The sequence below is a fragment of the Pollachius pollachius genome (genome assembly GCF_949987615.1).
Source record: "Pollachius pollachius genome assembly, chromosome: 2".
Taxonomy (NCBI): domain Eukaryota; kingdom Metazoa; phylum Chordata; class Actinopteri; order Gadiformes; family Gadidae; genus Pollachius; species Pollachius pollachius.
This window is the reverse complement of record NC_136935.1, coordinates 39810800-39835360: the sequence shown is the minus strand read 5'-3', so window position 1 is coordinate 39835360 and position 24561 is coordinate 39810800. Positions and strand designations below refer to the sequence as shown.

General features: G+C 41.8%; 3 protein-coding genes across 4 annotated transcripts; 2 read left to right on the top strand and 1 right to left on the bottom strand.

Moving 5' to 3' along the window:
* Positions 1-181: 181 nt before the first annotated feature.
* Positions 182-9151, top strand: LOC307070925 (RING finger protein 150-like). Its single transcript, XM_079729695.1, has 7 exons — positions 182-854; positions 3873-4123; positions 5247-5318; positions 6161-6243; positions 6387-6483; positions 7515-7683; positions 7863-9151. The coding sequence occupies exons 1-7, from the start codon at positions 401-403 to the stop codon at positions 7994-7996; spliced, it is 1260 nt and encodes a 419-aa protein (XP_079585821.1). The 5' UTR covers positions 182-400; the 3' UTR covers positions 7997-9151.
* Positions 9152-9336: 185 nt separating this feature from the next.
* On the bottom strand, positions 9337-17738 carry glb1 (galactosidase, beta 1). Of its 2 annotated transcripts, XM_079729693.1 has the most exons (16): positions 17603-17738; positions 16694-16863; positions 16260-16410; positions 16081-16141; positions 15893-15987; positions 15570-15750; positions 15354-15412; positions 15152-15273; positions 15015-15055; positions 14816-14928; positions 14620-14694; positions 14406-14495; positions 13876-13989; positions 13609-13740; positions 11877-12110; positions 9337-11630 (listed from the first exon to the last, which is right to left on the bottom strand). In XM_079729693.1, the coding sequence occupies exons 1-16, from the start codon at positions 17660-17662 to the stop codon at positions 11388-11390; spliced, it is 1941 nt and encodes a 646-aa protein (XP_079585819.1). In that variant the 5' UTR covers positions 17663-17738; the 3' UTR covers positions 9337-11387. The 2 variants fall into 2 exon arrangements, with proteins under 2 accessions (XP_079585819.1, XP_079585820.1); XM_079729694.1 differs by lacking the exon at positions 17603-17738 and having other exon boundaries at positions 16376-16410; positions 16694-16834.
* A 2331-nt stretch (positions 17739-20069) lies between these two features.
* LOC307071195 (uncharacterized protein) lies at positions 20070-23764 on the top strand. The gene is made up of 4 exons (XM_079730120.1): positions 20070-20662; positions 20768-20897; positions 20981-21055; positions 22361-23764. The coding sequence occupies exons 1-4, from the start codon at positions 20178-20180 to the stop codon at positions 22505-22507; spliced, it is 837 nt and encodes a 278-aa protein (XP_079586246.1). The 5' UTR covers positions 20070-20177; the 3' UTR covers positions 22508-23764.
* Positions 23765-24561: the final 797 nt, after the last annotated feature.

Here is a 24561-nt window from a genome sequence, read left to right as displayed (position 1 = left end):
CAAATGTATTGCACTCGGAACGAAATTGTTTTCTTTGAGACATCTATCATTGTAGCCACGTTAGAACTACTTCCGATTCCTCAGAAACATTTCCCACGTGGCCACGAAGGACCAATCAGGAGCCATACAGGAAGCACGTCTGACCCCAAACAACAACAGTCTGTATTCTCGCCGGTGGAGGTGCTCTGCTAAGAGCGTCAAAAAAAACATCTCAAACGAAAGCCAACGTGTCTGATAGTACTTATAAAAACAAAAATGTTCTGCTTTTAATTTGTAAAAAACACATGAAAGCATAAAGATTTGTATTTTTATTTTATTTTTTAGAAAGAGAGACGATCTCTCCCGACACTGGGCAAGGTGTTCGCCCCGGAGGTGGGGACGGGACCCTTGTTTCCGAAAAATGGCAGTGTTCCTCACCCGAGCTTGCAGGACCATAGCTCTCTCCACCTGCTTCCTGTCTTTTTGTTTGGGAAATGTGCTGTGCCTTGAGTTCACAGTCGCAGAGAAGGAAGAATGGTACACGGCATTCATCAACATAACATATCCAGACCCTATCACCTCCGAACTCAAAACCGATAAATCCGAGTGTGGTCGCTATGGCGAACACTCCCCAAAGAAGGAAGCTCGCGGACTTGTTTTATTACCTACCTTCTTTCGGGACAGACAAGGATGTCACATTAATGTAAAATTCCCCATCGCCTCCCAGAACATCGCCTGGGTGGCTTTGATCGCCGCGGGGAATTGTACGTTTCGGGAGAAAATCAGCAATGCTGCAAGTCGCAATGCATCCGCAGTTGTCATTTACAATGTGGGCTCCAACAACCCAAACGACACGATAACCATGCCGCACCAAGGTGAGAAGCTTCCAGACGAGTGTCACCATGTTATGTTTGTTTGTTATGTTAATTTTAATTTTGTGGCAGACCTATCACAACTATGCTTTATTTCCGTTTCTGTCTTTATATATATATATATATATATATATATATATATATATATATATATATATATATATATATATATATACTAGTAGTACATTGTTAACTACTAACAATGTTTGTCTGTGGCAGGGGATGTTTGTCTGTGGCAGGGGATGCTTTGCCTCCATTGCTTCTCATTTTTCATTAGACAGATATCTGGTTTTGATGTAGCTCCCTTGAGATGATCGATATCATGGCCCTTGGCTGAGGAGTAGTTGTGGTCAGGGGTGGGAATAATGAGGTAGCGAAGGAGGAATGGAACGCTATATCATGGCGGAGATGTGGTTATATAGTTGTACATTTATGGGTAGTGAAAATGGGTGCAGTTAGACAATGTCAGCCACACACATCAAGATATATCAGATTTAAATCGGGAGAGGAATCAAAGAAGAGAATCATGTGATCAGAAGCATGACAGGGGGAAACAGTGAAGTACAGCCACCATCAACGAAAGAAAGGGTAGATTGCGTGAAAAAAGGGCTTCAGTGGGCTGTGCAGGCCATTGGTTAGTATTTAGAGTAAACGCACAACACCTAACGAGGTGCAGTTTCAAGGAGCTTTCTCCACATCTGTCATAAGGAATTAATATTTAATTTGTTAATATGAATTACAATTAAATTATTAATCTTAAAGCTATTTATATACAGATATTGAAGTCTAAAGTAAAAAAAAATGCCTGGCCGTTATTGTGTGAAAAGACTGCCATGTCTAGCTTTTTTTGACTGGTTTCCCTATTTACTGTGTGGTATTTGAGTGTCTCACTAACAATCTATTATGTCATAACCTTTATAATCTGCCAAAAACACAAGAGCCAGCTAAAGGGATATCTCCATATTGCTACATTGTCGTTGTCATTGCCAAATCTTTGCCAACAGTACATTTTAAAACATCACTTCTTTGACTAGTTAAGCCACAGCCTGCCTGTGTGGATATTATGGTCTTAGACAGGGCTATTTTTATCTTCTCTGGCTGCGTCACAGTGGGCAGCAGGAGATGTTCTGAGTTTACGGCTTAAGGATATCCTAAATACCATATTGCAATATTGGAATTTATTTTCTAATTGTTTGGCTTTAGGATTGCGTTACAGACATGGGTTTTAGTAGGCTACTTGTAAGGCTTCTCTATTTCTGCTATAGTGTATTCATTTATTCTGTGTCCACTGTTTTCCCTTTGCATCAATTTGCTTAAAGCCGTGGCTGGGTTTTCAGGTGAACGGAAAACTCACTTAGTTTGGGTCATGAACTTAAGTCGAGTTTAGAAGAGGCTAGTTATCGTACTCCTAACCAAATGCATTGATAAACCTATACATTTACTTGATATCCCAGGGAGGCTGGCATGTTAGGGACTCCTATTATTTGATCCAAACAGCATCTTCAGATGGAAGGCTCAATCCTAGCAAGGGTGTTGAAGTAGCTCTAGGCACAGAGGCCTCACCATGCAGTATTAAGGGGGCCCCTCAGGGCCACATCTCCGGCACCTGCCTAGGGAGCACTGCTGCTGGGGGAAGCCTGAAGACTCAATCCACCCAGCCTTAGAGAGATGGCTGTGGGGATCAGTGGACCAAAAAGGACTGTGACAGCCACTCAGGTTGAGGGTCCGGTGAAGGAATTAGTAGCAATGCAGACATCTTATCTGAACTTATACAGTCACGCTGATTGTCGTGGAAATATAAGCCGTAGCTATTATATACAACAATAAACCAATTATATAAACCTTGTTTGAATAATAAGTATTTATATACATTCTCCTCTGGCCTAGGGAAGTCTCCCTTCCACTCTCTAATTGAAAGGTGGTAAGGTAGTTTGCATTTGCATTGCCACTGTGGCCACAGACTCTGATACTGAGGTCACTCCAATCTACTGAACTCTTTGCTTTGTAGATTCCTTTAACTGTTTTGCAGCCTTGCAGAAATTACAGATTCCTCCAAAGTGTATTGCACATACCTTGGTCTCTGCCGCCATGAATTACTTCAGCCATGGCCAATCGGAAACCCTCAACTATGGTCAATGACCCTCACCTTTGTTACCTGTGTTGTTACTGCCCTTGATTTGAGTTTCCCTTTAAGAATCATGTACACCAGTTGTCTCATTCAATATATTCTTGGGAAATCGCTCCCTGTACCTTCCAGAAATCATGCTCTGAAATTACTAGGAGTTTGTTTTGTTTTACAGAAAAACCCTACTAGAAATAAAACCAAGGATGATCCATTTACTGTATCTATTGTCACTTTAGCCTTCGATATTTTTCGTGGTGTTCATATTGTGTGACCATTGAAGCCCAGTTAACTAGACTCCATCCTAATGAATAGAAATTGAAAATTAGACATTATTTGGTTTTGTCAATTTAAAGCAAAGTATAGCTCCATGAGGTCACTTTGCGTATTTTCAGGATCCCAATTCATGAGCAACAGACCAAAATTACATAAATGCAGCTCTCACCACTGGGTCTAAAAGAGTGCCAATGGCCTTGGAAGAAATGCTTACCGTTAAAGCTACCTATAGATGGGGGAAAAAATGGATTGTATGTAGCGGGAATCTTTACTTCCAAAATACTTCAGCAGGTTGACAAAAAAATCGAAGCCCAGAACATCAATGTTATTTGAGTGGAAGGAAATAAACAGTATGACCTACGTAGGGCTCTATAGTGAATGAGCCAGAATTCAATATGCATCAGCTGTTCTGTTCGAACCTGAACCCCAACGATAATCCAGAATTTAAACCACACAAAATATAAAAACAGTTTGCAAAAAAATGGAGATATCGTATCACAATATTTACAGAACCGCAAATACGTACTTGGTCTGCACTCTACGGCGCACTCTGCTTTAATGCACTCTGCTGATTCCTGTCCCTGGAGCTAATGTATGGAGACGGGTGCATTTGACTCCTCCAGGCACCGGAACCATAATCGCCGTGATGATCCCGGAGCCCAAGGGTCAGGACATTGTGGCGTTGCTGGAGCAGAGGGTCATGGTCATGATGGACATCACGGTGGGGACGCGGAACCTCCAGAAGTACGTGAGCAGAACGTCGGTGGTGTTCGTCTCCATCTCCTTTATCGTCCTCATGACCATCTCCCTGGCCTGGCTTGTCTTCTACTACATCCAGAGGTTCCGCTACGTCAACGCGCGCGACCGCAACCAGGTAGGGCTTTATGGATGTCTTCTGATCAGATTATGAACATTGTATTGTCTTTCCACAGTGAGACAAAACACTGTCTTTGGTGTGGCCCACATTAAAACCTGAAACACAATATTCAAATAAGGTAGATGTAAAAAAAGTGTGAGGTGGCTGTTTGCAGAATCATACATTTTTGAAGTAAACATTAACAGTGATGCAGTGGTGAGTTAGAAGTAATGATATGCGTCAGCTACACAGGAAAGATTCTTCTGTTCTGTCTTCCAGTGTGTAATGTACTAAATATCCTCTTTGGGGCCTGTGAGCTGAAAGTACAGGATTTTTTTAGCATCTGGACAAACAGAGAGCATCTGTATTTACATGCTACTGAGCATGCTCACCGACTTGATTGTGCGTGTGATGGTGGAAGATGGTGGCTGCGATAAAGGCAGTGTGATAGTTCTGAATTCTTAGTGCAGAACCTCATTTCAATATAGGGTGGATACGGTGTTATGAACCCATTGGAAAGCCACCGAAGCATTCAAGGAACTGAGCACTGTGTTCAGTTCCTTCAATGCTTGGGCCTCTTTCCAATCAGTTAATAACACCTGGCTGTGTATGTACTTAGATGCCTTTCAGTCTGGAATTCCATGAGCATGCACATTGGCCGGTGAACACAGAATTTAAACTTATGGATTTCCTTCGTCCGCACTATTGGTCAAAGCAACCTAGCCAGGGTTGTTGTGTGCGCTGACCTGAGCTGGACCAAAAAAAGATACAGCTATGGGAGCTGCTAAACACTCGTTTGGAATACTATGGATGTCTATTGATGGTCAGCTGCCCAAATTCGGAACAACTCTACACCACACATGGCCTATTTATACGTTGACATAGACAATGTCAGCAATCAACCTTGGGTCTTAGCAGACCGTCCAAATTCTTTAATATAAGCATCAGAATGTGACATATACGATTTAAGGCAAAAGTCATGATTCTTTGGTCTATTTTCAGGTTTTGCTAATAATACCAGGTTTCTATTTGATTTTATATTTTTAGACCTTGACATCTAGTCCACAATTGTTCTAACCTTTTGTTTACTGCATCATATCTTGTATCATATCCTGATTTCGTGTTCATTTTTATCTTTCAGAGGCGCCTGGGAGATGCAGCCAAAAAGGCCATCAGCAGGTTAGAAGTGCGGACCATCAAGAAAGGGGACAAGGTTCGTACTGTTTGATTGTTTCTCCGTCACATGTTTAAACACAATCACTTGTGGAAAAACATCAAAACTCCTTGTTTCCTTGCCTGTTATTTTTCTTACCAGAACTTATGAGAATATCTTTTTCTGTCTGCTTGTTAGGTTATCTCCAAGGCTTTTTTTGTAGGGCAAAACATTGTGAATCCTTCCACACACAAATAACTTCATCGCGGGCTCGGATATTTAAAATTCAGATCTCTGATTTTGATTAGCCAGGGTTCTCCAGAACAGCTGATTTAAATTTGAAGGATTACTGATCTAGTGATTCAACAAATGTAATATTTGTATATGGGAAAGATAACACAGTCATGGCAGGTTATACACAATAACAAACAAATGCGTAATCCTTATGGATTCCAATCATTAATCACAATGGGATAAGATAAGCAATGTGTGCATTTGTAAAGTTCTGCAGTACTAGTACAAATGTGTGGTATCTATAATGGGCCTTCGGTTCCAAGCAGTTCACCGTTTACCATTTGAACTGAGGTTATGCCAATGTTTGTTTATGGAAAATAACATTTAGGACTTTTAACGTCAACAACCAGTGAGAAATCCAGCTCTTTGGAACATGTCCTTATGCAGACCCCTCAATAAATACCCTGCAGCCAAACAGACCCCAGTACTGTGCAATGTAAAAGCAACATGGCTACATAATAGTTTAAGCTTAGCCTGTTGCCTTTTAATGTATATTAACCCATCACATCTTCGTGTTGTTGGCGATGCTTGTAGTTTTATCTTATTTGTACCTGCAACATAAAATACAATTAAGAAGGACTTCCTATATTCTTTTCCCTACTGTGCAGGAAATAGATTCAGAGTTTGACAGCTGCGCAGTATGCATTGAAAGTTACAAGCCCAACGACGTTGTAAGGATCTTACCATGCAGGTAAAACATGGCTCTCCTCATTTGGTTAGTCAAACTCCTTGCATGTTATTTTTCATACAATTCATTTGAGACTCTTCCTTCTGTGCATTAAATGTAGTTTGGCATCAGAATAAATGAATTGTTTGTTTATTTGGTTGATCCAGGCATCTGTTCCATAAACACTGCATAGACCCGTGGCTGCAGGACCAGAGGACTTGCCCCATGTGCAAAACCAACATCCTCAAGGCCCTGGGCATCATGGTACGGCCACACAGCCCTCTCCTCACAACGAACGTAGAATGTGCTACTTTAAGAATGTAATCCTATTATAAGAGGGACTTAAAAACCCGGCCTCGGCCTGGGTTAGTGACAGAAAGGATAAGGCGGAGAGTACATGCGGCTGAAGGTAGTTCAGGAAGAGGAAGTTGCATCCCAGAGGAGCTCAATTGAGCTTAGATAGGATCATGGCAAGGCTGTTCATGTGTTCAGGGAGCCCCTGGGGCCGACCCAGGACATACTGGAGGGATGGCATGTCCCAGCTAGCCTGGGAACGCCTAGGGATCCCAGAAAGAGATCCTGGTCGGCTTTACCTGCCCTTTAAGAACCCCTCAAGCAAAGAGATTGGTGGATAGGCTGGGCTACTCTTGATGAATAAACTAGGCTATCCTTTCTGTTGATGGATATGCTAGGCTACCCTTAATGAATAAGCTAGGCTATCCTTTGTGTTGATGGATATGCTACGCTACCCTTGATGGATAAGCTAGGCTATCTTTTCTGTTTATGGATATGCTAAGATACCGGTGATGGATAGGCTAGGCTGCCTTTGATGGATAAGCTAGGCTATCCTTGATTGATAAGCTAGGCTATCCTTGATGAATAAGGTAGGCTCCTCTTGATAGATAGGCTAGGTTACCCTTGATGAATAAGCTAGGCTACCCTTGATGGATAAGCTAGGCTATCCTTTAATGGGTAGGCTAGGCTACCTTTGATGGATAAGCTATGCTATCCTTTCTGTTGATGGATATGCTAGGCTACCCGTGATGGATAGGCTAGGCTGCCTTTGATGGATAAGCTAGGCTATCCTTGATGAATAAGCTAGGCTACCCTTGAGGGATAGGCTAGGCTACCCTAGATGGATAGGCTAGCCGCTAGGCTACCCTTGATGGATAGGCTAGGCTCCCCTAGATGGATAGGCTTGCCGCTAGGCTACCCTTGCTGAACAAGCTAGGCTACCCTTTCCATTCAGAAACCGCAGCACAGTGCTGCAGACTAACTCTCCAGTATTCTTCCAGCCCAGTGAAGATGGCTCGGACGAGATCCCCCCAGAGTACGAGGCTTCCATCGGGCCGTCCAACGCAATCACCGGGGCGAGCGAGATGACAGTGAACGAGAGCTCGGTGGTGCTGGACCCAATAGCAGGGTCCATCAGCCTGCAGCCGCACGGACCAGACTGTACTGGTGGTGAGTCAGCCCTCCACCAGGACCTGAATCCATGGGTTTTGATTAATTGGCAGCCACAGGTTAGATGATTTGTGTGTGTGTGTGTGTGTGTGTGTGTGTGCGTGTGTGTTCTTCACTGGCCTGACATAAGCATTGCGCCCAATCCACTGCATCTTCACCATATCCTCCCTCTCCCTCAGACCCCCCCCCACTGAGCAGCGGCCCGGACCCCCCCAGAATAGGGGCCCGCGCGGGGGACGAGGAGCAGCCTGCGGAGCCCCACCCGCTGGGGCAGAACTCTTTGGTGGACTGCCACTCGGTGTCACCGGATTAATGGGATCCCATTGGTACTTTGGACATTGGTGACCGAGGAGAACAGACGACCCGCGTGTTATTTCCTCTTCTTCTGGTTTGTTGTGGACGAACGCACCGCTGCTGGCCCTTGTGATGGCTAATGTCAACAGACTGGAGGAGAGAGGGAGGACAGTCCCTCTGTTATTGTGTCTGTTGATGGGCCAACCACCTCCCCCCTCTTCCCTACTGTTGATGGGACGGGCCTTAAGAGTTTTAAGGGACGTCGGATGTGTGGGGGAGGGCTTCTTATTCCAATATGTTTCAGTTGTCCCTTTCCGTTGTTTACGTTGTGTTTTCTTCTGCATTATATGTGCCTTATGTGAACCGTTTTTTACTGCAAACACATTTCAGAATGGATTCTCTATATGACATGCATTCATAGGGTACATCACAACGGCGTTGAACATGTGTCAAAGTGTCTGGTATGTTCTCCTACCAGTGAAATCCTTTTAAAATGCCCTTAGGGATAGCGTTTAAATAACCAGCATGTTTGTAGAGTTTGTTCAAATTTTGGTTTACCTCAAACAAAAGGATAGGTCAAATGTTTTTCGCTGTTTACGCCGTTATGTCAGGTGTTTGTACACGTATAAACGTAGCTCGATAGCCAACGAAATGTTAAACTAAGAGTGGAAGTTGGTGTTTATATTTGCCTAGCAAATTATTATAGGAACACGCTTCTCACTCAACTTTTATTTTTATAATGTATTCACATTTTATGATAAATAGGACTGTATATAGCACATTTGTACTTCCTGTCATTGGGTCTTATGTTTTCATCAGTCGAACTGCACCTATTGAATTCTTTATCCATTTGTCCTTTGATTTCTGAAACCCTATGAAGTGTGGTGTGAATGACGGATAAGTCAAGCTGTCCTCACCGGTTGACAATCATGACTAGTCCCTCTAGTGGATTTGTAGAAAGGAGGTCCCTAACTGCCCGTTGTCTTACTGTGGCTGGTTTACCAAGAAAAGCCACACATCGAATGGCTATGGGCTATTTGGGTGCTCACTGTAGCATATTGAAACGGTATGTGCCAAACATGTAGGTTATTATTAACATGACTGTTAACAATCTCATGGAGAGATGACCACTAGGATGTCTACATTACAGTTGTCTTGTCTGTGTGTCTAAATTAGACATAATATTTTCAATCTATGGCATAAAAATTGTGTATATTTTGTTATGCAAAGTTTATTTTTGTAAGAAAGTTAATACTGTTTACAAAAGCCCCATTTTTTTTTGCATTTACTGGGTGAATTTTGGAAGATTTCCACATCAGATGAGTTTCAGGTTAAATAATATTTGGATTTATCAGTAGCAAAATGATAATACTCATCCCCCCATTAATGTAAGATAATGAAAATCCTATATCTAAACACATTTGATATTAAGTTACTTATGAAACACCCTGGGAGATATTACCAGGAGACTTGCTGTCTTTTACAAAGGCATTGGTTATTGGTGGACTACGTGCTCCATTGTGTCAGGATAGAAACAGTACGACTGTACTCATTTATCGGACTTCCATCCAAAACGAAATTCAACCAAGTCTCCAAAAGCAGATTTTCCTTAGGAGCAGGTAGGGGTTTGGAATCCTGCTCACGGATCCTGCTCACCAATCCAACCCAACACACATCGGGGATTCGACCCAGCCACTACATTTTAATTCCAGATACAGTTGTCTGAATACAGGTCTAATTTCTACAAGATTAACAATTTGGTCAGATTGCTTGTTGAATTACGATTTAAAAAAAAAAACACTTTCATTTTCTCTTTTCAAATCACAGCATTCAGGAGACTAGGATGACTGCTACAACAGTTTTTGCAGGAATTGTGTTTGTAAAAGGAAAAATTCACTGCTGCATGGCCTTTATAGCATGGCATCAATATAATCATCTGGACAGCATCTCGTTTCTGTCCTTACAGTTCCAATGGCAAATGTTTGTTTAGTTGCAATGATAAATCATGAGCAGCTGGTCTTGTATCATAGGTTTAATATTTGTATGCTCTATTACGATGGAGCAGATTTACGTTAAGTAGGGTGAATGTCTCTTGGTTTTTCTACATTATACACATCCTGTACTTGGGAAAAGGAAATTGTTGATTTAAACAAACCAACAAACTATATTTTAGAATATGTTTCATCCGTGTTTTAATTTATCTTGCCTAGGTTAGGGTTTTTTAGTTGGTATACTATATTTTTATATACACCTTTCACAAATGCACTTTATTATTCCAAAAGATGGAAAGGGAGTATGCTTTCGACTCCTGTAAGTCTTACTTGTGCAGTTTTATGAGGGCTATTGTATCAGAAATGGCGTTGGACTAAACTGTTGCTTTCTGAATGTATGATTCTGTAGAATTTGGGGAGTTAATGCGTTCCCCAGATATAGTGTGCCCTACAATTTTAACATTAATTGCTATTTTGTGATATGCTTAACTATGTTGCATGAGTTTGTATACATAACTGTTAAGGAGCCTACAAGAAAAGTAAACATTCCTCAGAATTTAACCCATCTTTTTGGTTGTTTCCCTACATGAAAATACCCCCAACAACTGGGTAAGTATCTGTTTCCGACATTCTTACTTCGTAAACAGTGATTCTAAGACTGATTCTCTAAGATATTGCCTTATGGTCGATTAATGACATCTAGCGGTAAAAAAGATGTTTAGCCCTACAACATTACGTAGGGTGTGTAGTTTCCAGGGGCGTAGGAATGAGTTTAACATTGGGGGGGACACATATCGGAAACCTGACAGATCCGGTATAATTTTTAGGTGGGACAAATGCGCCTGTCTCCGATATTGTAGGGGACACGTCCCCTCCGTCCCCCCCGGTTCCTACGCCCTTGGTAGTTTCCATCCACTTTCTGTGTGGAAGTGGAACAGACTTCTTTGCTAACAACACTTACTATTGCAACCATTTGTAAGTCGCTTTTGACAAAAACATCAGCTGATGTAATGTAACAAGCAAACATTAAGTTTGAAACATTATGCAAGGATATTTTGTATTGACATATAAAAGAACAGTCTTATAGTGTTTCCCATTTTAAACAGATACCAGCTGAAATTAATTTAGAAAATACTGTCATTAAAAAGATTGTACAGTATTAAATTCACAGAATTTCATACAAGCGAATGATTTCAAATATTAACTTCCGTTGAAGATAAAGAGAGACCCGAGATCCATGCAGAATCATTGAGGTAGAGCCACCAACATAGTTTGATTAAAAAAAAAAAGTAACAATCATAAAAGTCAGATGTGTTATTCTTTAACACTCAACGTCTGATCTGTGCCATTGTATATCAATCAACAGTGCAAATTGATTCCTCTGGGCGTCCAATCAGAGATGAGCACAGCTCCGGACAACTAGCCGCCTCTGAGGAACAACCTCTGGCAGTGGGCCGAGGAGACGGTGGCGTTCAGGACGGGGGTCTTAGTGAACTCCACCACGCAGGGTCCCGTGGTGCAGGGGGATGCCTCCAGCTCCAGGACCGTCACGTTGTTTGGGGCCGCCGTGCTGAGGACGCTGGCCGGCACAAAGAGGGTCACCTGGGGTCCCCGGGAGGGCCAGTAGCGCCCCAGGTTGACGCCGTTAATCCAAACCTGACCCTAAAATGACAAGACACCAAAACAAGAGTCAAATATTGGGCCATGGTTTGGAATTACATAACTTGCTGCATTGAGGGGAAAGCGATCGGTGTGCATTTCTGATTCAGAATTATATATATATTTTATTGTTTTGTAACATCCCGGAAAGGAAGCAAACATTCTGTTCCTTCTCAAACTTACTTTGTTTAATTATGTAATATAAAAAGTCTAGGCCATATTAATAAACCGTTTTGCAACGCGACGTGCCTTAATCCAGCCCGGGAACTGAACGTAGGTGTCCTGGGGCAGGTCTGGGATGCCGTCAGGGATCAGGAAGCTTCCCCTGTAGAAGGCTGGCAGGGAGAAGCTGGTTGGCTGGCTGGAGCCTGGCACCTGGGTCTGTTGTATGAGCCCCCCGCTGACCGCCTGGTCGATATTCAGACTGTACATGGTCCAGCCACTCAGCACATCTTTGCCTAATGTCAAGTTGGACACCAAGCCCTGTGTCGTTTATTTTGTTGGGTTGAGAACACAAAATCCATTAAACCCTAATTACAACATCATCTCTCTCTCGCTCTCTCTCTCTCATTAACAATATCCAATCATATTATTTCCAAGCAGACTATTTGAGCACAGGTAAGAAAGACGTTGCGTTTGGAGGGAGGAAAGTAGTTTCGGCTGACCTTTATTAATATATATGTATACGTTTACTTTTGTGTTTTATATATGATGAGCCAACATTATATTTGGGTGCCTTACACTATTTTTGACCGCTTTAGCCCCACCCAAGTCCCTCTGCCTGTGGTGGAGCAAAGATAGTGAGCAATCAGAGTAATGAGGTGCCGGTGAGATGGGTGGAAGTCCTTTTGGTGGAGAGCAAAGAAAAAACTTTAGAACACCTTTGTTTGAAACCCATAAGAGAAGAGTTTTAAGATTATTCAGCCCCTTTAATTTGAGAAATAAGACATTTAAGCTACAGTGCTGAGGCACCATCAATCATTGTGGATTTGGCTGGAAAGTGAGAAATACAACTTAAGCAGTTTTACTTGAAATAAGTCTCAACATGAAGCTGGGAAATTAAAGAAACTTTGTACAATTGTAGCCTACGACATTAACCTGGTTTTAGTTAATGTACAAGTTTCTTGTTGAGTTGAGCCTACTAGCTGCGACGAATAAAAACCGCTCAGGTTGACAGACCCCCCTGTGTCCCGGGGATGGTCCTCGTTTGATGTCCTGTCCCCAGCTGGAGCTGTCCTCGGTAATTTCTCTGTTTATAATAACAACTAAATATATTCATGAAATGGGAAAGCTTCTAGTTTTGCTGACGAAGTTGGTTATTGTTCTGGTGTCAATCTGATGGGTATGGAATGTCATTTGAGTCAATATTAAACAGATATATTATGAAATTAATAAAAGGCTGTGGAATAAATCCTGAAAAAGTAAGCCTCATGAAATGTATAAAAATGTAAAGTTCCTTTATTGCCAGTGTCTCACTGGCTCATTTTGCAACGGGGCAAAATGATTGCTCCTAGCATTGCTAATGCCCCCCGGTCTACTCTGAAACACTCTTTGCTCGGCGGACTAAAAACAGTAAGCTGCTCTCCCAACAAAGGACGCTAACCTTTTTTTATTTATACATAACTGGCACATTACATTATTTTTTGGGGATCTCCTTATTAATGTTTACCTCAATCATATATTGCTGTATTTTGCGTTTTCACATCTGAATATTACACACTTAAATATCAGAATAACCCTTGTGGGAATGTCATTTACTCATTGGCTCAATTGAACCCAAACTAGATGGATGCACCACATTTATTTCAGTAGGTTGAACCTGGTCTCACTGATATGAGTTCTGTGTTATCGGGGCCTTTCATTTGCTTTTGCTTAGCCTGTAAGCTTGTGACCTGCTGACCAGTGTCTTCCGCCCATTGTACCGCCACATTTTGGCATCCCCTGATTGTCCGTTGCAACCATGATACCTCATGAGACTAACCTTGAAGTCGTTGATGCCCCTTCCATAGTTGACGCGGCCCATGTTCTCGACCAACAGGTCAACCTGACCTCCAGAGATTCCTGTTATGTTGATAGTCAACACTTTGTCCCTCTCCAGGACTCCCATTTGCACCTGAGAAGAAGCCAGAACAATAGCAAATCTAAAATCCCACCACAAATGACTTTGCCATTACTTGCTAATACACCACAGCATCCTATAACCTTTTTTTTTAATCAGTTCTTAAAAATGACATGTCAAGAAACTCACCCCATCGACTGACACGTACGCCCGATCGTGAACTCCATTCAGTGGGGAGGAAAGGGGAGTCGGTGAGCTGCAGTTAACCGGGAGCTTGGTCCTGTAGAGGACAAACCCAAAGGCCTGTGGCCGGGGAATCAAACATGGAAACAGAGGTTAACAAAATTCTGTGATAAATGAAATGTATATTTCAATCTTTTAAGTAAAAGTAGTTATAGGTGTATAGAATTGTGCAGCAATTGGGTTGCTGATTGCAACCAACTGAAATTGTATAACAGCAATTAAGTTTTGGATACACACTTTCTCCGAAAGAGAAATGGCCTACCTTAAGTTTTCAAAAAGGGAAACTACCTCAAAAACATAGATGTGGGATTATACACTTTAAATTTATGGACAACATATTATACAACATTTCTGCCAAGTCTGTTTCTCTAGATGCCACTTAATTCTACACACTGGACCTTTTAAAATAAAATTTATTGGACATGAAAATGCAGGTGATCCTAATTATTCAAAGGTGAACTATAGACGAGCGGTACCTGATTTAATTCAATGAAGCTCATTGGATATATGCTTTTCACCGGTCCCGAGAATGACAGTATTTCCAAGGCACTCATGACTGTCTGGACCTGAGGGAGTATACATTTTTTTTTTTGCCGTTTTTTTGTATAAACTATAAATTCAGTTTGAAGAATACCTCTCACCAGGAGTAATAGATCATATGCAATTGGTTTAAAGTGAACCCAGTCCAACCTTTGTCATCTTAACAGCCCCATAAGCATATTTTGGAGTGGATGGAGGGATTGGCCCTTCTGGTATCTTCAGATACTGTTTAGGGGAGGATCCAAACAGGTTTATTAGATAAACACGTATTTTAAAATGGCTGCCTCTTAACAGATACGGTGACCCTAATGTTTTATTATTTGAACTGACGGGTTAGTTTTCCTACCATTTTAATAACTTCTCTAATAGCAAAGTACTTGGCAGTGAGGTCTCCGGCCTCTGTGAGCGGGGCGTCGTAGTCATAGCTGGTGGGCTGTGGGGCGTACGGGTTATTCGCACCTACACATACAAGCAACACGTTTCACAAATAAACCGAGAAAACATCCGTCCCCTACAAAACTATCCAGCAAAAAGAAGCCACTTACCGTTCCAGTATCCAAAATTAGTCCCCCCGATAAACATGTATCTGGAAGTATAAGCACGACAACCACATCACTGGCTATTCCACAGACTTACATTTGTATGCATTGACTGCTGCCCCCCAGAAGTCAGACAAACTCACAAGTTAACATTGGCTCTGAGGGCCAAGATCTCATTGAGAGACTTGGCCAAAATGGCTGTTGAAACGGTGGAGTGGTGGCTCCCCCAGTGGTCCAGCCACCCAGCGTAAAACTCTGAGTTCACCTGTAACACAGGAGACGAGTCTGGTTGGATGTTGCCCTGGCGATTATAAAGGGAGTGAAATAACGGTGGGAGATATTCACCAGCGGTCCACGGGGTTCCACATGTCTCTGGGCAGCGAATGCAACACTGGTGTTACCGCCTTGGGAAAACAAACACAACACAGGCCATGACTGATTCCCTCACCTCACACCGAGACGTCATGTGAGGGACCAGTGCTCTGATCCTCTGGCTGTATCTCAATGACGAGTCAACATAGAGGTTGACGAGAGGGTTACTGTGTAATGTCATGTGGTTACCTGGACCAAAGTCCACAGTGGCATAAAGACCCTGTATGGAGCCACACTTGAGGTACCCGAGACCCGCGCCGTCGGTGGTAAACAGCACCGCCTCCTCCCCCAGGTGTCCCCGGAATAACTTGGACAGGTGACGCATGTAGTTGTAGTCACATGCGAAGTAGCTGCCATATTCGTTTTCAACCTTGACAGAAAGGAAACATTGCTAGAGGTAAATTCCGCAGCCAGTGTTTTGCAGTGGCCTGCTCGGCCAACAAATCTTAAAACGGTTTTGAAATAAAGTATAAAAAGCTGAAGGGTTACAAATGTCTGTTCATGGGACTTGCCTGGACGGATATAATCGGCCCTCCGTTCTGATATAGGAAAGGTTTCATCATCGGCAGCAACTTCCCCATCCATGTGTCCACCGCTGCAATGTAATCTGCAGAGGAATTATGCAACATGCATTACAGAACGTAACCCAAGGCATACATCAGTCCTTTTATATCTTTTAATAGTTACTCTTTCTACCTACCCGGGTCTAAAGAGCGCAGCACTATGTCTTTCTTCATGAGGAGCCAGGCAGGCAAGCCACCCTACAAGACATCAATATGTATTAAATTAAACAAACGTAATAACTCAGGCAACAGGCAAGAGTTGTGTATCTAGGTGTGGGTTGGTGTGGCAATGACATTTGGGAGAAAAGTATTTCACCATATCCCACTCTGCGCATATGTAGGGCCCAGGCCGCAGAATAACCAGTAAACCGATATCTTGGGCCAGCTGAAGAAAGTGCTCCAAGTCCCTGTCTCCATTGAAAATGTACTGACCTGGAGACGGCTCGTGGAAGTTCCAGGGAACATATCTTTTAGGAGAATGAAGAGTGTCAGTATTGTTCACATTAAGCTTTCCAAATATAAGGATTGGAGGTTGGATACCCAGGTTGCCTGCTTTTCATTACAATAACATTTGAAGCAAGATCTTTAAAAACCCAGAGGGACAAAGCACTTTTTAGCCACAAACAAATGTCCCTAATCTCCCCACAAGTACATATTATCTTGATCTAGGAAGTTGGAAGCACAGTCAACTTGTACATTGATGAGCCTAATCGGTCACATTCCCGCCAATGAAAAATGAGGTACACGTACGTCTGAATGGTATTCAGTCCAGCCATGTACATCTTCAGCAGGCGGTCCTTCCAGTACACTCTGGGGATCCGGCTGTAGTGGATGCTCCCAGATATATAGCGGAATTCCTCGCCATCCTTGCGAAAGCAGTCATTCTTGTAGTCTATGCTAAATGACCGCAGTGCCCCAAGCTGATGAGACAGAAATGGAAAGCACTTCATCAGAAATCCTTTTAAAATAATTTGTAAATACTAATATTTTGGACCATTGTCTGAATCTGGAAGCACGTGCATCATATCGGGTCGATTTCAGTGTTCTCTCCGTTTATCTTCTGTGTGATAAAAGATTACCATGATATTAATCAGTGAAGGTGTATAGCTAAGCTTGAGATAAGAATAAAGAAAAAAAGGAGGAATGCATAAAGTGAAGAATGATAAGTCCGTCTCCTAATTACACAGCGCCTGTCAAATGTATTTACCGTATTCGTTGCATGTCACATTTTTATTGCGCAAGTTTTAAGGGCAAAGGATGGCATCTCATGTGACACCAATGATTTGCCAATATACTGGTATAGGTACCAGGCAATGTAGAATGGTTGCATAATGTATGACAGCAGTCACAGTTATATTGTCAGTGATAATATTTATATCTAACAGTAGAAGCATATATTTTTAATAAAGCCTAGGTGAAATCCTGGTGACGATTGGGCCTCATTACAAGAAAATAACTGATGATGCAATAAGTATAAAACAAAGCTTAATATGTTAACAGATGCTCGGCCTGTGTCTCCATTCCTTGACAACACGCACACACCTTATATTACATGGAATGATCTCCAAGTCATAATTTTGATTGCATTACATGTCATTGCATTTTGCAAAACCCAAACTGCAAATTCAAGGAACCTAAGGACGATCAATTGCTACTTACTGAATTTCCTAGGAGCACCAGTACAACGGCGCCGATACGAAGGAAAGAAGACAGTATCATGTTTTACTTCGTTTTAACTGACTCTTATGATAGCAGTGTTTCGGATGGACAGAGTCGCCGCTTCCCTGTGCGTCCGACAACGACTGAATGAGTTGCGGAAGTGTTATCATGTGACGTGGTTGTTGTGGTAAATCGAGTATTGTTCGGTAGAGGGCAGTATTGTACAGATACATACGCTCTACGCGTATGTCATATGCAGAAAGAGAGGAGAGCGACAAGAGCCGCAATCATGTCTGGTTGTGCGGTTGGTTGCACCAACCGTTTTAATAAGACTGATTATCCCATTTATTCTACTTCTTGCTTGCCAGCATAATAAAACAATTCAAATACTTGAATAATTATGCTTTTTCTTATTCGTATTGCATGCTTATTAAATGTATGCTCTGTTTGAGTTCATCTCCCTCTAAAAGTATTCCCCTTTAATTACGATCATCAAACATGTTTTTGACACCTCGAAGGGCATTATCCCGCTTATACCATGGTCACTTGCCAAAGAAAATAAATCAAGATCATTAATTTATATTTTCATGCGTTTTACATTCCAAATATAAAGTTTTTCACGTGCCATAATTTAGTTTCCCTGGTAACGCCTGAGGGTTTGACTAATACCTGGAACAATCATTACCCTCCCGTAAGGTTCTTATGCAGCCAAAACGTTGTTCACTCCTCCAGTAAATAGGATGGACCTTAGCTACGACTTGGCAACGGGAGGTATTCTAGCCAGCTGAGCTATGAGCCAGAGAGCTAACGTTATGGATTGTACATATTTATAATTCGAAATTAGTCCCAGCCTTTATACCACAGATACTAATGGGTCTATAGCATATAACCGCGTTGTCTGATTACAGTTTAATTCATTGTTCACAATTTACCAGCTCTCGTTTTGAAGAATAATCACCGCGCCATCGTTTCAATGGGAATCGCAATGGTCTATACTTTCAACACAAAGTGTACAATATTTATAATTTGAAATTCGTCCCAGCCTTTATACCACAGATACTATAGGTTCTATAGCAGAGGTCTTCAACAGGGGGTCCGCGGAGGTACTGCAGGGGGGTCGCGAAAGTTTTGGTTGATTAGATTTTTTTTTTATATTCCCCCCGAAATTTTTTCCACAAATTGAAATGTCTTTAAATACACATTAACATGAATCCAACACACTAGCCGCTTTTACATGGACACTTTTGATCCGATTTCTAATATGAATAGATCTATTCCTATCATGCGATCCGATTGTACTATATATAGGCTATGGCACTTACCAAAGTGTTAAGAGTACGTTCGTATGTCTCTCGCGCACACCTGACACATCTGGACTGGCTGCAACATTTTTATGTATTTGATTTTAATGAAAGCCCAGCAGGAGAGAGCTTTTCTCTGCCTGCTCCTTCAATTAAGAAAAAAGGACAGCACATAGACGTCAGTTTCTCGTCCGGTCTTTATATCTACCCCCTCCTCCGCCGCAAACAATACGAATTTGGATGAGAGTGCGCAGCCAATACTGTTGGGAGAGAGAGAGTGCTGTTATGTAAGGGATAATGTACAGAACGCCGGTCATTATCGGGAAAATAAGCGATCAGCAGAGAAATAGTCCGCAAAAACGTTGACGTCGCTTAGCAACCGGACACGCTGGGGTTGATAAATTACCGGACTACTTGCGGAGTGTAAGAAGGACATTAACAAACATCACTAATTTTCGTTTCCACATTAATGTTTTAAAAATGTCCATTTGAATAGCTTTACGTGGTTTAAGTTTACATGCAATTGACAGACATTGTTGATCTTGGCCAGGTATCAGTTTATTATGTTATGTTATGTTTATGAATTGCAGTGGCATGGCCCCCCTACTCACTGTACCTTGCACATGTTTAAAATAAAAACATGAATATATCAACCTGTGTATTATTTGAATATCTTAGTATTGAATGCAAAATAACAGGGTATTTATACATGGCACTATAGGACCAGTTTAATATAAAACACAATTTTATACAATATATAAGTAGGGGGTCCCCGCTCCATCCCTCCATCAGTTTGGGGGTCCTTGGCCTGGACAACGTTGAAGACCCCTGGTCTATAGCATATAACCGCGTTTTCTGATTACAGTTTAAAGTAACAGTAAGCTGACAACATCGCTAATTAACACCGCAACTGCAAATTAACCATACGGAGATAACCATGGCAACCGGTCAAACAAATGTTCTCTTTGCGATGATTCTGCGCGCGTGTTGATAAACAAATAATCCCACTATATGGAAGAGTTGTTGCCATACATCGACTCGTGGTCGCTAGGTGGCGGTGGTATATGTGTTGTCGTGTTCTTGAAATTATTCAAGTAACACCGAAGAAGAGTTAACCAAGCAACGGATACAGGAACCGGAAGCACGCTCCTAACACACGTGTGTCTACGTCCGTGGTGTAGCAACAGAGTCGAGTATACCTGTAACAGTTTGTAATTTATCTTTCTTTATGTAAATAGCACACTGGGGCAGTGCACGAAGGGTTTCGGGTCAACATGAAAACCCCGGGAGAGTGTGTTACGACTGAAAGGTCAGAGCCCGAGTTAACAGAAGAGCCCGAAAGCACGCAGGACGTGGATAAAGTTACACGGACTCGTAGCGGACGTAGGGTCCGCACGCCAGCCCTCTTGGCCGACTCTCAGGTGCCTAGTCCAGCAAAGCCCTCCACACGCAGGACGAGGAAATCTGTTATGTCTTTGGATAAAGGAGATTCGGAGGAAGGACACACCATGACGAGTATATCAGAGGCGCCCGTAGGAGAGTCTACAGATTCCCCCATGATGCTTGAAAACGAGTCCAATAAATCAGAAGGACGCATAGAAACGGCCCCTAGTACGATGGAAACGGCCCCCGTACACCCCGGTGAAAAGCCCCAGGAGGCGGCTCTATTTGTCCCTGGAACGAAACAGACCACGGCATTACAGATTCCTCTGGGAAAACCGAAATCAGGTCGAGTATGGAAGGACCGGAATAAACAAAGGTTGGTTGTAGCTTTACCGTCGATAACACCCCGTGAACCACGCATATGTCATCAAACGTTGTCTCCAAACCGGGTCTTTGTTTTGACCATTTAACATTTGTACAGGTTCTCTGCAGTGGTCAGGGATAAGCCCCTGCGTACTTCTTGGGGAAAAAAGATGGCAGCCAAACAAGAGCAGCAGATGGTCAAAAAGTTCTCCCTTCAACTTAAACAAGACAAAGCCAAAGAGAAAGAGGTAGGCATTCGCCAAATGAAATTAAATCCTTGCTATGGAAGAAAACGATCATCACTCATTTATTACAATCATTTTCCTAATAGGACAAGAGGAAACGGACGGAGGAGACATTGAAACGACGTGCTGAGAATGAGCGAAAGTCAGAGATTGTTCAAGTGGTAAGTTGATCGTTGTTGTGCACACAAGCTGCATTTTGAGACCTTGAGAGTGCAATAGGCAAATTATTATAGGTCACGTTCGGGGCCACTAGCCGTGGAACTGACAAATCAGCGAGCTCATGTTTAATTGGTTCCGGCATATGCCTGCCCCCTTCCTGTTCAGTCAGATCTTCAGAAGACTCGACTTTGGTCGGACCATTCAAAACGTGCAGGTTTAATTCGATTACTGTACAGAGAAGAGTCTTTTGTGAGCGTCATTGAGGCAACATAAACAACAAAGATGGCTGCTGCAGATGTGTCCCACATGCCGTGGCTTTGATGGATTGTGTATGAATCCAAGTGCATCCATATGTTTTTTGGTATGCTCCCAATGATATTGCCCCTTGGAAACCCCAAATAATTGCTCGGAGGTTCCAGACTAATTCACATTTGCAATGCCAGAAAACCTGAAAAGTCTGAAACCAATTGTATTTATCATACTTAAACTAATGTTTATCTACAGCCAATTCTCCAGTATCATATCATCAAATCCATACCCCAACCAATACATGTATCTATTTGAGTCCAAAGCCCATTGTGAGTGTTTGAAGCTCCGTTTGCTGCTATTGCGCCACCATGGATGACACTGCACGTCTTTTTAACCTCTTTATCCTCTCCTCTCATGGTGGAATCGGTTATTTGACATCATGACAGAAGCAGGAATATTTAGTTGGAAACATAAATTTAAGTAATTATCTGTTTGAACCAATAAATCCAGAGGGAGCCCATGTTGGAGTACTGCACTCAAACCCTGTATGTTAACAACCAGGGCAATATTGTTTAAAATCAACAAGGTTGTTTTGCGGTACATACGGGAGTGCATAGGGTATTCCAAGAAACCGGTTCCACACTGGAAAGGGTTTTTAAAATGACCAGTGCATTTTATCCACAGCCATCCGGGCTGGTGACACTTGGACTCCAAAGCCCTGTTTGTGTGCACGTGTTCATAAGGGGAACATGGTGGGCTAGTTTATATTTTAGAGGGGCAGTATCTTCCGAAACTGCAATACAAAGTGCTTGACAAGAAAATCAACTCAGCAGTCACTGAGCAATTGAAATCTGTGAGACATATTGACAATATATTTTCCTGATCTGATGGATTTGGGGAGATCTTCCTTTTAATATCCTCAGGAATTTCTTCTTAAACAAATGAGACTTGTTTACTAGTGGAGGAAAAAACAAGTGCATTATTATTATAGAAATTATAAACACTCAACATTGTTTTTGGGCCCTTTTGTTTCAACCAATTTCTTTTTAATCACACAGATCCGGAATACATCAAAGATAAAGAGGATGAAGAAGAAACAGCTGAGGAAAGTTGAGAAGAGGGATACATTGGCCATACTGCAGAAGACCCAAAATGAGAAGGCTAAGGGTCAGCGTAGCCGGAAAGAAAAAGTTGTTGATAAATAATGCGGTGGCAAATAATCTGTGCTCCGTCAGTAACTTCTATTCCATTGATGCTGTTCTTTTTTGATAAAATGAAGCTTATGATTCAGTGCTTTTATCTAAATACATTAAAAATGCTGAATAAGAAATTTGGTTTTGCAGCTTAATGGAAATGCTCCATACATCTCAAAGATAAATAGTGGGCTTGAAACTCTGACGCATACCTACACTAGTAATGCGACTAATTAATAAACGATATACGATATAAACGATAAAAAAAATGGCCTACGATAGAGATTTTAATTCTATCGCTCTATCACGATAATGCATGTTGATGTCGCAAAATACAATGTTTAATTTTTGGTTTGGGGCAATTCCTTTTCACATTGCAATTTTCGCAACAGTGCCAGAATTCGTCAACAAACCTGCATGTGTGCAAAGAACCTTAAATCATTGGACAAAAAGGTCTGGGGCATTGTAAAGCGTTAAAGAAAAAGGTGGGGGGGGGGGGGGGGGAAGCACCGGTGAAAGTAAACAATCATGGATATCCAGAGTGATATACATTGATCTGCGGACTGGTCCAACTCCTTCTCCCTCATCCTGACTCAGAATGTGTTAAATGCATCGGCATTTTTAAGTTATGTTTTCCAGCATACTTTTTACTTGCTTTTGTCGGACCGTCAGGTGGTGGCTTAACATGGAGCAAAGAGGAGACAGAATGTCTTTTGGATATCGGACCCAAGTATCCAAAAGACGTCCCATCTCCTCTTTGCTCCATGTTGAGCAACGTCTCCGAGACCACCTCTCCGGCTGGGTCAACCTCCTTTTGATGGTTAAAAATATCACGTAATCGACAAAAATCTTAACAATCAATGATCGATCGTCAATTAATCATGCCCATCCCTAATTGTCAGTACAGTGTCTGTTCCTTATCTAGAAAGACACCCGTTTTTCCTGTTCTCTGCATCTTGGGTGGCATTTAAGAACCAAGGACTTAAACTAAGTGTAGTGCATTTTAGAATGGTTTGCACTAAAGGAAAGAAACCCAATACTAATTTTATTTATCTGCAACATTATGTTGTATGATTACAGTGTTTCACAATAAATGTTCTCGAAATGACATACTATATTTCTCTTTTTTTTAAATACATTTAGCAGTTTGGCTTTCCTTAGGGTCTATGTAACCTGTTCTGAAACGTTTATTTTATAATTTTATATCGTGATATATATCGTTATCGCAAGAGGCTGCAATGTATGTCGCAATATGGATTTTAGGCCATATCGCCCATCTCTAACCTACACAACTGACAATTGTTAGGGTGTGTGTTTGTAACACTGTAAATAATAAGATATTTTCGTACTTTAGAAAGAACGACTCATGTAGTTCTTTAGGTGTGGTCGAAGTCCTGCTCTGTTTAGCGTCATCACAGAGGCTTCCTATTCTGAACGAAATGTGTAGTGGGATGGATGGATCGAGGGGAATGCTACTTACTATATGTAGTTAGTGACTAGAACACTAACTATACATATTTTATGTGAAGTCATTTGCTTATTTAGCTAGGAAAAGTCAGCGTTTCCTAACTTTAGTTTTTTCAATTCTAGATAATAGCTCAATAATGTTGAACGAATATATGATCATTTGGCTGCATTCGGCCAATGTTATAGCCATTTTTTTCATTTACAGGTAATCCTATCACTTGTCAGCACTGTGGTTTGTGAATTATAACTAGCCGCCTAGTTTAATGAGTTTGCTAGCAAAGTGAAAGTCTATCTAAAGGCAGATGGCCTGTTAATTATTTTTCTCCATAGAGGTTATGATTAAAAGCAATAAAGTCGCTACATACACAAAGGCACACAATATATGACCCTTAAATTGATAATATTTAATAAAGGTTATAAGATGCAAGAAAATGCCTAACTATTGGGTTGTAACCATTGCGAAAATGTTGGCAATGGTTTTTGGGATAAGTAGTTCCTTACTTGTTGACAAAATAATATACACAGCATTGTACCTTAGGCTTTTCTTCCGTTTTCCAAATTCCTTTTTGCCCCGAATCAAATGTTTTATGGTCATAACT

Bases quoted from the DNA above. Each gene is read 5' to 3' on its own strand.
- LOC307070925 (XM_079729695.1), top strand. From the start codon at position 401: ATGGCAGTGTTCCTCACCCGAGCTTGCAGGACCATAGCTCTCTCCACC. The intron at 855-3,872 runs GTGAGAAGCTTC...TGACTCCTCCAG, and splicing joins GATAACCATGCCGCACCAAG to GCACCGGAACCATAATCGCC. The intron at 5,319-6,160 runs GTTCGTACTGTT...CCTACTGTGCAG, and splicing joins CCATCAAGAAAGGGGACAAG to GAAATAGATTCAGAGTTTGA.
- LOC307071195 (XM_079730120.1), top strand. From the start codon at position 20,178: ATGAAAACCCCGGGAGAGTGTGTTACGACTGAAAGGTCAGAGCCCGAG. The intron at 20,898-20,980 runs GTAGGCATTCGC...TTTTCCTAATAG, and splicing joins ACAAAGCCAAAGAGAAAGAG to GACAAGAGGAAACGGACGGA. The intron at 21,056-22,360 runs GTAAGTTGATCG...TTAATCACACAG, and splicing joins AGTCAGAGATTGTTCAAGTG to ATCCGGAATACATCAAAGAT.
- glb1 (XM_079729693.1), bottom strand. From the start codon at position 17,662: ATGATACTGTCTTCTTTCCTTCGTATCGGCGCCGTTGTACTGGTGCTC. The intron at 15,413-15,569 runs GTAACCACATGA...TGTTTTCCCAAG, and splicing joins CACTGTGGACTTTGGTCCAG to GCGGTAACACCAGTGTTGCA. The intron at 15,274-15,353 runs GTGAATATCTCC...CCTGTGTTACAG, and splicing joins TGGAACCCCGTGGACCGCTG to GTGAACTCAGAGTTTTACGC.